Source organism: Bos indicus, chromosome 5 (assembly GCF_029378745.1).
Source record: "Bos indicus isolate NIAB-ARS_2022 breed Sahiwal x Tharparkar chromosome 5, NIAB-ARS_B.indTharparkar_mat_pri_1.0, whole genome shotgun sequence".
Taxonomy (NCBI): domain Eukaryota; kingdom Metazoa; phylum Chordata; class Mammalia; order Artiodactyla; family Bovidae; genus Bos; species Bos indicus.
In genome coordinates, this window is record NC_091764.1 from 40,530,398 (window position 1) to 40,544,499 (window position 14,102).

The window sequence follows — 14,102 nt, forward strand, 5'->3', positions numbered from 1 at the left end:
GATTCATATTCAGTTCTTTGCTCAAATCAAACCATGTATGAGCCACATGAGAGTATGTTTTGGTTAGTCTTTATACATTTAAGTAAAATTTCATGACACATCAGGTTAATACTGCCATTTATAATTCCAGGAGCACTGAAACACCATTTGACATGAATATTGTTTTCTTCCTGTTTGTTGCTGTAACTTAACCTCCTTTGACAAGGCTTTAGAAAACATGCCTAAAGTAGAAAGTTTATGACTACACATTTTTAGTTTCATTGTGAAGAGTTGAATCATGTTAAGAGCTACCCGCTTTTCTTCTCTGGACCATTCTGACCCTTGAATTACATTTTTTTTTTTGCCTATGTATAAATAAGTAAAAAATGTTCACTTGTTAAGCAAAAGTATCTTGCAAAAACTTAGATGGTTTTAAATGAGTAAATGTGGAATTTGCCAAGGTTTCTTTGTTTTGTTTGATATTTGTGGCAGTATGTAAAAACTGATTTCTGTGATAGAAAACCTCAGAAAAACAGAAAACCTCAGTAAAAGAAAGATAATCTATGAACAGAAAGACAAGTTGTAATACAACTTGTTGGAATGGATTTTCAAAAGATGTATAATATTTTCATTTATTCTTCCACAAATCAGTTTTAGTAACATATTAGCAAATTTATATATAGCATATATTATCAAATCTCACAATAAATCCTTAATTTAAAAACCTTAAGATGTTTAAATTATTGAAAACCATTATGAAAATAGATTTTTTAATAAATAAAGCTATCTATACTGTATGTTAGCTTATTTTACTGAAATATGAAAGGAAAGATTAAGTAAAAATGTTTTACAGTCTACTATTAATGGAGACAACTGAAAATTACAACAGATGGTTACACTAGTGCTTTGGAAATAAAAACATATCTATGAGGTATCATCTCATGCCAGTCAGAATGGCTTCTATCAAAGAGTCTACAAACAATAAATACTGGAGAGGGTGTGGAGAAAAGGGAACCCTCTTATACTGTTGGTGGGAATGCAAACTAGTACAGCCAATATGGAGAACAGTGGAAATTCCTTAAAAAACTGGAGATAGAACTGCCATATGACCCAACAAGCCCACTGCTGGGCATATACACCAAGAAAACCAGAATTTAAAGAGACAGGTGTACCCCAATGTTCATTGCAGCACAGTTTACAATAGCCAGGACATGGAAGCAACCTAGATGTCCATCAGCAGATGAATGGGTAAGAAAGCTGTGGTACATATACACAATGGAATATTACTCAGCTATTAAAAATAACTCATTTTAGTCAGTTCTAATGAGGTGGATGAAACTGGAGCCTATTATACAGAGTGAAGTAAGTAAGAAAGGAAAACACCAATGCAGTATATTAATGGATATATATGGAATTTAGAAAGGTAATGATGACCCTATATGCAATACAGCAAAAGAGACACAGATGTAAAGAACAGACTTTTGGACTCTGTGAGAGAAGGCAACGGTGGGATGATTTGAGAGATTAGCATTGAAACGTATATATTACCATATGTGAAATAGATGACCAGTCCAAGTTTGATGTATGAAATAGGGCACTCAAAACCAGTGCACTGGAACAACCCAGAGGGATGGGATAGGGAGGGAGGTGGGAGAGGGGTTCAGGACGGGGGAACACATGTACACCCATGGCTGATTCATGTCAATGTATGGCAAAAACCACCACAATATTGTAAAGTAATTAGCCTCCAATTAAAACAAATAAATTAATGTAAAAAATATCTATAGGACTTACCTACAGTATCTGTGAATTGGTTAGGTGGCATAGAAACATACAATTGCATCACAGGAAAAATTTGAATTTGCATTTTTCCATGAAAGTATGTTTCTGCTTGAAGGTATGAGGAAGATGCATTGAAGATCTGTATTTTGTCTGTTAAAGTAATAATTTATATTAATAGCAATAATTAATATGTTAAACAGTTTTTATTTCTTAAAATGCCTGTATACTGAATATATCTTTTAAAACAGAAACATTTATAACATAGTTAAAAATGGAATAAAGTAATGCATTTTACATTTATAATATTTTAAGTGATATCATTAAACTTACCTGAATAATAATAACCAAGATTTCCAAACTTGTCATTTGTGACTGTTCCATCTCTGTTGAACACGTATTTGTCAACTTGAACAGACTAATATTTAAAGCATATTGTTAGTTCGTATTAATTTTCAATATGAATACATCTAAGTATAATATTAATAAATGAACCTAAAGTTTTTCCCATAAAGCTTCACTGTAATAGACTAACTTATAAATGTCTAAAATAGTAAACATTTTTAAAGCATTTCTTATATCAATTCTTAAAGGAGGATTATAAAGGACTTTTCAGCCCTGATTTGTAGACGAGGAAACTATGACCCAAGAAGATAACTTGGATTTCCAAAGGTCAACCCACTTATAAGTAGCAAAGATCAAGCTAGGTACTCTCCCTCCCTATGTAGGTCATCTCCAATTAAAATGGTAGTTTCAAATACATGAAATTCTAAGCAAATATAACTGTCTTCTTAAAAGGGCCATAGATTTTAATAATCTAGTAAGTGGAAAAGGTTGACCTGTAATTAGCACCTTAGTTATGTGCCTATGTTAATTTCAATATTCGTAAGGATCCTTAGAGGGCTTCCCTGGTGGTTCAGAGGTTAAAGTGTCTGCCTGCAAGGTGGGAAACCGGGGTTCAATCCCTGGGTCGGGTTCAATCCCCTGGAGAAGGAAATGGCAACCCACTCCAGTATTCTTGACTGGAGAATCCCATGGACAGAGGAGCCTGGTAGGTTACAGTCCATGAGGTCGCAAAGACTCGGACACGGACAGGACTGAGCGACTTCACTTTCACTTTCACTTTCTTTCAAGGATCCTTAGAACTATACAGGTCTTCCAGAGACTTTATCAATCTCATTTATGGTTTTAATTTCATAGTAAAGCCTCTCTTTTTCCACCTCCAAAATTCTGAATTTGTAGAGTAATTGACTCAAGTTTGCTTTAGGAAGCTGATAACTTACCGAATTCAAGAGGAGTGTAACACTATTTAAGCATGTTCCTGACTGACCACTTGGACATGGACGAAGCTCAACACTAATAGACCAATCTTTATCCTGTTAAAAAAATACATTTATTAAATGCTTATTAAAATGTAATTGAATATATGCTATTACTATGTGATTCATTCGTAAAGCATATTTTCATTTTTAATATGCAAAAGGCTTACATTCAACCACTCTGCTTTGAAACTAGAAACTTAGTTCAGTCCATGGGACAGTCTAGGATTGGCCAAGAGTTTTACAGATGGTCCAAGTATTTTGCATAAATATAGACTATCTAAATAGTCTATGATTGGTGGATTCTCTCATTAACCTTTTTTTTTTCTTTAAGCTTTACTTTTTGTCTTGTCTCTATGGGAATTGTGCTGCATTATTGAGTGTAATAGGACTTTGAGATAACACAGCTTGTTTATTCTCTGGAAAGTCCATGATGTCAACTTAAATCCAAGGAGAGAAGCATTTAATTTATAAACCCATAATATAAGTCATGTCAAATATTGACTTCCAGTTCTTATTTCAAGATTTAGGAATCTCTAATCTATATAAAGCAAATATTCTATATATTTTTGTGTATTTCCCTCTCACTTTGCCCATCCCCTATCCTCCTGGATTATATGAAGAGTATGCAAAAAAGGAAAGGAGATTCGGAAAACTAACTTTTAATAACAGTAACGACATTTTTCAGACACCAGTCCCCATCTCTCACTTCAGGAGTCACAAATTCTACTCATCTTTGTTCCTGACCAGGAAGATTAAGTAAAATTGCTTATTCTCATGCCAGTTAAAGGCACAACCTACAAAATGGAATCTGTCTTTTATTGAAATTTATATTATTTAAAATTTTAATATTGAAAAGAGTTTAAATGTAAGGATAACCTCTATCATACTGTTATAAAACTAAATATCATTATGAAACTAAAAATAAATGTAAAGGAATAATGAAAAAAGAGGAAAATACTTTATGGAATGTAAAAGTTAGTTTCATTTGAAGCACTGGTGAACACGTACAAAGAAAAGTAGAAAAGGAAATCTTTTCCTGATATATTTAGAAAATTAATAGTAATAAAGATTTTGATTGTTTTAGTTTTAGCAAAGAATTTCTAAGGAACATGGGTAATAACGATTGTCAATGTCAACATGTGACACAAAGCGGATACTGAAATACACAACCAATGATTGAATGGTTGTTTGTTTGTTTTAAATAGTAAATAGAGATGAAGACTGTGTTTTAAACTAGTAAGAAAAAGCTTGGTGTCTATATCAGTTTTCTCAAGTGTTGCAGACTATTACATACATGGATGGCCAAAAAGTGACAGTTTCCAGGATGGTTGTATTTAACGCCATCAAAGGTGGTAATCAAACTTCCTTCTATCTTACATCTTCCAGGGCATAATGTTTTAGTGCACGACCACTTTGCTTCTTGGCATGTGCTGTTAAAATGCAATGGTCATGAAAATGTCATCAATTACATTTTCTTTATGATAAATAGTACAACGTAAAAAAAATTCACAACTTAAACTAAGACATCTAGTTAAGTTTCATTACACCATCTTCGTTCCCCTTCCAACATCTCAGCCTTGATAAAATGTCTTTCAGACAATGGTATCCTAGTAATTTCTTTTGTACTATTTTTTAGTCTCTCAGTCATGTTTGACTCTTTGTGACCCCATGGACTGTAGCCTGCCAGGCTTCTCTATCCATGGGATTTTTCCAGGCAAGATTATTGGAGTGGGTTGCTATTTCCTTCTTCAGGAGATCTTTGTAACCCAAGGATTGAATCCATGTCTCCACACCTCCTGCACTGCAGGAGGTTCTTTATCATTGAGTCACCAGGGAAGCTCTAATTCCATTGAACAAAATAATAACTTCCGCCTGCTCTGCCCAGTATAATGTGGTCTTCCACATTGCAGACAGATTCTCTACTATCTGAGATACCAGGGAAGTCATAAAGAGACATATAGCTATTGATTATGTGAAATGTGGCTTGTCAGGACAGAATGAGATCTTCTGTAAATGTAAAATACACGTAGACTTCTAAAAATTAACACTGAAAATGATGGTAAATTCTCTCAACATTTCATAATAATTTTATTCTGAAATGATAATATTAATATTTGCATACGTAAAGTTGTGTTGTTTAGTTGCTAAGTCATGTCTGACTGTTTTGCAGCCTCGTGGACTGTAGCCCGCCAGGCTTGTCTGTCCATGAGATTTCCCAGTAAAGTATACTAGGCTGGATTGTAGTTTCCTTCTCCAGGGACTCTTCCTGACCCAGGGATCAAACCTCCGTCTCCTACATTGGCAGATGGGTTCTTTAAAACTGAGCCACAGGGGAAGCCCATATGTAAAGTACATGAATATAATTAATTCGATTTGTTTGTTTCTTTTTGCTTTTTAAAAATAATCAACTGAAAATGTTAAATTATATATGCAGATCATATTTGTGACTCACATTATATTTCTCTTGAACAGCAAAGCTATACACATTCAATAAATTATAGTTCTTGTTTTCCATAATTATTATTAATATATTATTATCAGACTAACAGTACATTGCCTATTTACTGAGAAAATATTACAGTAAAAATGATACATTAGTTTTCATTGAGTCAGATTATTCCCCCACAAGGACAAAGTACATTTCTAGAAAGTCTCTTGAATTCCTGCAGATATTTTGAGTTCCAGAGAAAAATCATAATGAAGGATAGGGAAAGTTCTCTGGTCAGCGTTTTGTTCCTGAACTTAAAAGTAAGAATCGCTTTCTTTCTGCCCGTGGATGCCGCCGAGAAAGCATCGGTGAAGTCTTTCCTGCCTCCACTGCCGTCATGTCTAAATCAGAGTCTCCCAAAGAGCCCAAACAGCTGCGGAAGCTCTTCATCTGAGGATTGAGCTTTGAAACAACCGATGAGAGTCTGAGGAGCCATTTTGAGCAATGGGGAACGCTCACAGACTGTGGTAATGAGGGATCCAAACACCAAGCACTCCAGAGGCTTCGGGTTTGTCACATACACCACGGTGGAGGAGGTGGATGTGGCCATGAATGCAAGGCCACACAAGGTGGACGGAAGAGTTGTGGAACCAAAGAGGGCCGTCTCAAGAGAAGATTCTCAAAGACCTGGTGCCCACTTAACTGTGATAAAGATTTTTGTTGGTGGCATTAAAGAAGACACTGAAGAACATCACCTGAGAGATTATTTTGAACAGTACGGGAAAATTGAAGTAATTGAAATCATGACTGACCGAGGCAGTGGCAAAAAGAGAGGCTTTGCTTTTGTAACCTTTGATGACCATGACTCTGTAGACAAGATTGTCATTCAGAAATACCACTCTGTGAATGGCCACAACTGTGAAGTGAGAAAAGCCCTGTCTAAGCAAGAGATGGCTAGTGCTTCATCCAGCCAGAGAGGTTGAAGTGGTTCTGGAAACTTTGGTGGCGATCATGGAGGTGGTTTTGGTGGGAATGACAACTTTGGTCGTGGAGGAAACTTCAGTGGTCAAGGTGGCTTTGGTGGCAGCCGTGGTGGTGGCAGATATGGTGGCAGTGGGGATGGATATAATGGATTTGGTAATGACGGAAGCAATTTTGGAGGTGGCAGAAGCTACAATGATTTTGGCAATTACAACAATCAATCTTCAAATTTTGGACCCATGAAAGGAGGAAACTTTGGAGGCAAAGTTCTGGCCCCTATGATGGTGGAGGCCAATACTTTGCCAAACCACGAAACCAAGGTGGCTATGGTGGCTCCAGCAGCAGCAGTAGCTATGGCAGTGGCAGAAGGTTTTAATTACTGCCAGGAAACAAAGCTTAGCAGGAGAGGAGAGCTAGAAAAGTGACAGGGAAGCTACAGGTAACAACACATGTGTGAACTCAGCCAAACACAGTGGTGGCAGGGCCTAGCTGCTACAAAGAAGACATGTTTTAGACAATACTCATGTGTATGGGCAAAAAACTCGAGGGCTATACTTGTGACTAATTGTATAACAGGTTATTTTAGTTTCTGTTCTGTGGAAAGTGTAAAGCATTCCAACAAAGGGTTTTAATGTAGATTTTTTTTTTTTGCACCCATGCTGTTGATTGCTAAATGTAATAGTCTGATCATGATGCTGAATAAATGTCTTTTTTTAAAAAAAAAAAAGTAAGAATCAAGTTATTCAACTAAAAGAGAAATAATCTATACTATCTTTGACACATTAAAATCCACTCTCAATCAAATATAGCTTCACCAATGTAACCTCATATAAAAATTATTTGAAAAGGGTTGTTTGTAATTGTATATTTTAAAAATATTCTTGAAAATTAGCATAATTATTGTTTCATTATTATAACCATAATTTTGTATCATTCTTTCCTCTGTTTTGCAACCACCAATTGGTTTACTATTCAAAACATTATTTCAGTTCCTAAAAAACATTACCTTTTAAAGATACACAGAAATCTAATATATTTTACATGAAACACACAAAAATTCCTCAAAAAAATGCAAGAATATAAGCACAGAAAATGCCAAGAGGTTGAATTTTGTTTCTGAAAAGTTTAAGTGTGGATTTAGGGAATTATTTCAAGTTATGCTAATACATTAATATTATTTCACTATCAATAAAATATAGACAAAAGACACACACATACCACAGAGAACCACAGGAACCTTCGCGGACTTCTCCTGACTGATATACCTTTCCATTAGACTCACAGGGACAGTCAGACTTCAACACACATCTCCCTTTCTCTCCAATATCATCCAATAGATAACCTAGAGTACATTATATAAGATTAATCTCAACACTATACTAACATCAGTAAATTCTCAAGCAATGTATTGAGAAATCACTTTTGAGGTTGTTCTTTCAAGTGTAAACATACACTTAAAATTATCATTTCTATTTAAAAAATTTGAAAACTGGCAAGGGTATAGATAACTTTCAGAGCCACAGAGTAGTCCTATTGAGCCCAGCATAGGACTAGGAGATCATCTGTGTAGTATTATAGAGATAGAAATGTACATTAACTTTAAAAATATCTCTACCCCTCCCTTCCTGTATGTTAGAAGGATCGATTATGAATAGGTGATAATTTATTCAATAAATATCTTGTTAGAAACAAGATCTCATTTTGACTGTGTAACTTCATTTTCAAATGTTTTACCTTCTGGGCAGGTGCAGCCACTCACACATTCAGTGTCTTGAAAAGGAGCCACATTAGAACAAGTTGCAGGATTTGAGGGACCACATTCTTTGTAGATATGTTTTTCTGGGCAAATAGGTTTTTCTGGAGAAATATAGAAATATGAATACATAGAAATCAGAGGAAAATAAATGTGATAAATATATAACATTCTAATGAGTATCTTTTAGAGTAGGAGTCTAAATTTCAAGATATAGGTCAATTTTTAAAGATACTCAGTAAGTTATGCCAATTTCCTATGCATTACTTTATGATACAATATTTAATTTGAAGAAAATATATATTACATAGTATCATTTTGCCTTACTTTGACATTGATATTGTATTTATATTTTAACTTATTAAGATTGAACTAAGTATAAAAGAAAAGTATATTCAGATTTAATGAAACTCATTTAGATTTTCTAATTTTCTGAAAGAAAATACTTAACCAGTCAACATACTTTTGATAACTTTCTAGTTATTTTTATGGAGATTTAACAGAGTTTCACAAAATTATTTATTTTTCCCAGTGACTTTTACTAATTATAAAGTCTATAAAGTCTCTAATTATATATTAACACAAAGCACTTATGACAAGTCACTCCACAAAAATGGACCTCAATTTCTTCACAAGTACATGTCAGAGACAAGACCTTTCTTTCACCCATGAGGTTCCTCCCAGGAGTTACAGATATTTGAGAAAATTACTTTGAGACACAGCTCAACTTTAAATGCTATAGAATCTTCTTGATTTGGAGTCTACAATACATTTAAAACCTACCACAAACCACATCAGGATCATCTCTCCAGGATTCAAAGGTGCCAGGACCATCTGAGGCACAGAGGCGGGACAATTCTGAGTAAGTGTCACACGTGGATGTTCTGTCTCTACTTTGGCAATACTCGTCAATACAGATCATTTTGTAGTCACTGGATAAAGTGCTAACCTTTCCACATTTCTCAAAATAGGTTCCAATAATTTTGTTACAGTACTGCAAAATAAGGCATGAAGTTTTATTAAAGGAACAGGAAAATGAGGAATAAAAGGAGTACTTAGGGAAAGATAAGCTCAGAGAGGGGGTGTTTGTACAATATCCTGTAGCTTTGAAAGGGAAAGTTCTTGAACACTGATTTGAAATGGGGAGTTTTGAATTATTACAGTTCCTATAGTGACTGCTAAGTGAAAATTTCACCTCTGATAATATGTAGTGACTTAAAAAATTGTACCTAATTTCATCCAAAATTTCTCTAAAGGTGACATGAAGTTCAGAACTCAAGAAAATGGAAAATATGAGAAAAGAAAAGATTGTCCATGCCAGAGACAGGGATAATGGATGATTGAAACCACAACAGACAGAAGTGTATTAGCTCTTTAGCTGTCAGTCTGCTTATATAATATTTGATGAGCAAACAAATAAAATAGACTGATTCTGGGCTTTCTTGGTGGGGGTCATGTGAGCTGCTCTGGAAACAGCATATTTGTTCTCATGTTGGTTAAGGAAATAAAGACATTACTGTCAAACAAAAAAGTTTTTTAAAAAATTTTTGCAAATTTTAACAAGTTTTAATTAACACATAGCTGTTTTCTATTTTAATTATGTTTGTTTTCAGAAAAATACAAAAGCTGCTGCTGCTGCTGCTAAGTCACTTCAGTCGTGTCCGACTCTGTGACCCTATAGACAGCAGCCCACCAGGCTCCCCCGTCGGAGTGGGTTGCCATTTCCTTCTCCAATGCATGAAAGTGAAAAGTGAATGTGAAGTCGCTCATTCGAGTCCGACTCTTCGCGACCCCATGGGCTACAGCCTACCTTCTAGCTAGCAAATACACAATTTCCACCAAGTAATCCCCAGGACAACTGATAACATTCTTCAAGTGAGGTATAAAATTAAGTGAAATGAAATCTCAAAGACTTTTTTTTTTACGAACTTTGGTTGGCTAAAAAGTTTGTTCGAGATTTTCTGTTAGATGTTACAGAAAAACCCAAATGAACTTTTTGGCAAATTCAGTATTATTCTTTGTGTATCTTTCTCACTAGGTAACAGGCTCTGAAGAATTGATGCTTTTGAACTGTGGTGTTGGAGAAGACTCTTGAGAGTCCCTTGGACTGTAAGGAGATCCAACCAGTTAATCCTAAAGGAGATCAATCCTGGGTGTTCATTGGAAGGACTGATGTTGAAGCTGAAACTCCAATACTTTGGCCACCTGATGCGAAGAGCTGACTCATTGGAAAAGACCCTGATGCTGGGAAAGATTTAGCGCAGGAGGAGGAGGGGATGACCGAGCATGAGATGGTTAGATGGCATCACCAACTCAATGGACATGGGTTTGGGCAGACTCCGGCAGTTGGTGATGGACAGGGAGGCCTGGCGTGCTGCATGTCATGGGGTCCCAAAAAGTAAGACATGACTGAGCGACTGAACTGAAATGAACTGAACAGGCTCCTTTAGAGCAAAAACTAGAACTTTGTAATCTCTAGGCTTAACACAATGTCTCATACATAGTCTTTAATATAACTTTATATACTTATTCCAGAGAAGGCAATGGCACCCCACTCTAGTACTCTTGCCTGGAAAATCCCATGGACAGAGGAGCCTGGTAGGCTGCAGTCCATGGGGTCGCAAAGAGTCGGACACGACTGCACGACTTCACTTTCACTTTCACTTTTCACTTTCATGCATTGGAGAAAGAAATGGCAACCCACTCCAGTGTTCTTGCCTGGAGAATCCCAGGGACGGGAGAGCCTGGTGGGCTGCTGTCTCTGGGGTCACACAGAGTCAGACACGACTGAAGCAACTTAGCAGCAGCAGCAGCAGCATATTCAGCTAAAACATTTGAGCAACCAGGAGTAAGTTCTCACACACTGTGCAACTACCACAACAGTAAAACGTAATAATACTACTACAGAGCTCATAATCTCATAGGAAGCATGTGAGAAAAGCATGAGGCATTTTTATAGATCATAAATTCTAACGATCAGCATTGGGTAAAAGAGAAAAGAGGAAGTAATTCTAACTGCAAAGATCAAGGAGCACTTCACAAGTAAGATAGCAGATGATCTTGTACAACATTATGGCTTAATTTGCTTTGATAGAAGCTGACAAGGTGTTATAAATACAACATCCATTGTCAATAAAACATGTTTCTTCTACCTATACAGTGCATGCATATCTTGATCTTGAGAATTTTATTCTAGATTGAAATATGTATATGTGAAAATTCCTTCAGTCATCACATGAGTGCAATCTACCAAGTTCAACATTCAGAGAATCATGTTAAGTGCAGAAAATTAAAAGCAAATGATGAATATTTTCAATTGGTGTAGTCAAAAAATGATCTGCAACTTTTTCAGAAAGATGATAAAGTATACTGGAGATGACAATTCAGACTTGCTGTCTGGGGCAAAAGTAAGGGAGAAAGAGCAGAAAAGTAGTTCTTAGGAACACATTACAGAATTTCTAAACTGTGAAAGTCAAGCCAGTCCCCACTGAGATAATTATGGAGAGGTGAAGCATGTCAGTTTATAGGCCAACTAAAACACTGTTCAAAGGAAATTAGAATTATTATACTAATATATAGTAAGTATCATAATGTTAGAGGGAAAAAATACTTATTTAAGCATCTACAGCTAGACTATAAAGCTGAGAAACAGACCATATGGACATTGGTAAAGAAGCAGTTGCAGAATTCTAATAAGGTCTGTGTGTTAAGAAGAGAATTTTGGCTATTTAAGCTGAAACCAAAGGAAATATTGCTGAAGTCTGCTATTAGATGAAATATAAATTTATTACCTGTACTCCATCTTCACAAACTTCATAGCTTTTACTAACAGCTTTCGAACAATCATCAGGAATTTTACTATCGGCAATGTGCTCATTGATATCATCTCCTTAAAAAGAAAGCAATGTTAACTTCAAGATATAATTATATATGTGCATTATTTTCAAGATAAATATAGACTTGACAATATAAACATTTATTTTAACAATTAATCATTCTTTATACAAAGCCAAATTGTTAGCTTTAGATTTATCCAAAATCAAATAATTGTAATTTCCTTTTGGGAGGGAATTTTCTTAGACAAATGCATTGAGATCCTACCTGGAGTGCTGTTGAAGTTACCACAAAGACCGCAAGTTGGATATTGCTTGTGAAGAGTGAGCTTTAAAAAAATTACATGTATGTTTATAAAATACTGAAAATATCTCAAGACAAAATTTAAACAAATGGAAAGACAGAGCCTCTTCATGTTCAATTTTACCTAAGCTGGTTACTTAGTAATATACAACAGAGTCTTTTCTAAATCATCTGAATTTAGAATTTGCAAAGATCTGACTTCACCTCTTACTGACTGTGTCTTTGGTTAGATTATTTAACTTTTATTATCCTGAATTTCCTGAGTCCTATTAACTGTAAAATAAGATTATTAATATTATATACTTCAAGGTATTTTAAATATTAGATTATGCTTAGTACTGTCCTTGATACATACAGATTTCTCAGTAAACCTTATCTCTTATTTTCCTTGTATTATATTATTTTTATAACTGTAAGTAAAGAACAAAATGAACAGGACTATAAGAAAATCATAGGTGGACTTACTGAGAGTTTGTTGTTTTTGTCCCACATTAAAGACAGGATTCCTCTACGACTATTCAGAACATTATGTTCTCCATATTTTTTAATGTGAATCAACTTATTGTTATATGGTATCTGCACACTGAAAAGTATAAAATACAGTTACACATAAAAGATAATAACAGTATTATTACATCAAAATTTTTCTGATAATTCATGTTTCTATATTTAGTATCATAAATAATACTTCTGGTAAATATTAAAGGTTTTTCTAGTCATTTCAGAAGGGACACAATGACTATTTTTCTGAATTTGGTAAGACTTTTAAGAAACAATGAATAAATCTTTGGGGCTCTGGAGAAATGAACAAGAAGAAACTGGTTCGTTATAAGAATAAAATGATTAAATAATTTGAAATGTTCATAAGTAGCCTATCATATCTCATTTTCTTATACTGAAAAGCATTCAAATACGTCATCCCTTCCAAACATAAATTGCTACTTCTAAAAATAATGGCCTAAGTTTCAGTGTATTGTGAAACCTCAAATTTTTATTTAGCATTAAACATACAAATGAAAGTTGAAATATTCTATTAACAGTTTCGTTGAATATGCATGTTGCCCCAAATCTAGACTCAAAACAGTCAAACAACAGAACTACTCTTTTTTTTAACCACCTTATTATAGGAATAAATCCCATATACAGCGAAGTCTTACATATGTAACAAGATTTTTTTCTAAATGTCAATATGAGCACCAAAATGGGAAAAGAGTAGTGTATCTTCCCCAACCTTTTTCTCCCCTTTTTGATCAGGTTACTTCAAAATATTCTACATACTTTATTCAAAACACTATGACATTTACCTTTCACCATTAACTAAAAGAATATCACCAAAGATAGAGACATCATTGTTGTCAATTATAACTGTTATTTTTTCAATCTCACTATCATTGTTTCGTTTGATCTCAATATTGAAATCTCCTCCCGAGTCAACACAGTGACGGCAGAAAGTATATGTGCATGAAGACTCAAAGGAAAAAACACGGCCGTTGAAAGCTTTATATGCTCCTTTGCCCCAAGTAGAAGCTTCACCTACAAAATATTTAGGGTCAAATATTCATTATTATTTAGAACAATTAATGTAGCTTCCATTTTTTATTTTTTAAGGGTTTATGTACCAAGAAAAAAATTCACTGAAAGGTACTAGTCTCACATCCATCTTAAATCTATAATTTTATTTCCTACATACTGCAAAATGTGTTAAAAGTAATACCTGAATTCT

At 34.7% G+C, this 14,102-nt stretch overlaps 1 protein-coding gene and 1 pseudogene across 1 annotated transcript in view; one reads left to right on the forward strand and one right to left on the reverse strand.

Annotated features, from left to right (window-relative positions):
- Positions 1 to 14,102, reverse strand: part of LOC109558392 (mucin-19) — a gene marked incomplete at its 3' end in the record, with an annotated part of 89,670 nt that overhangs the window by 54,990 nt on the left and 20,578 nt on the right. The window contains exons 12-22 of the mRNA XM_070788755.1: positions 13,684 to 13,912; positions 12,845 to 12,962; positions 12,344 to 12,404; positions 12,034 to 12,131; positions 9,026 to 9,236; positions 8,224 to 8,346; positions 7,708 to 7,831; positions 4,375 to 4,510; positions 3,042 to 3,134; positions 2,092 to 2,176; positions 1,774 to 1,911 (exon numbers count right to left, since the gene is read on the reverse strand). Of these exons, the coding sequence (XP_070644856.1) occupies positions 1,774 to 1,911; positions 2,092 to 2,176; positions 3,042 to 3,134; positions 4,375 to 4,510; positions 7,708 to 7,831; positions 8,224 to 8,346; positions 9,026 to 9,236; positions 12,034 to 12,131; positions 12,344 to 12,404; positions 12,845 to 12,962; positions 13,684 to 13,912 (1,416 nt within the window). The remainder of the gene's footprint in view (positions 1 to 1,773; positions 1,912 to 2,091; positions 2,177 to 3,041; positions 3,135 to 4,374; positions 4,511 to 7,707; positions 7,832 to 8,223; positions 8,347 to 9,025; positions 9,237 to 12,033; positions 12,132 to 12,343; positions 12,405 to 12,844; positions 12,963 to 13,683; positions 13,913 to 14,102) is intronic.
- Positions 5,891 to 6,874, forward strand: LOC109559215 (heterogeneous nuclear ribonucleoprotein A1-like; annotated as a pseudogene).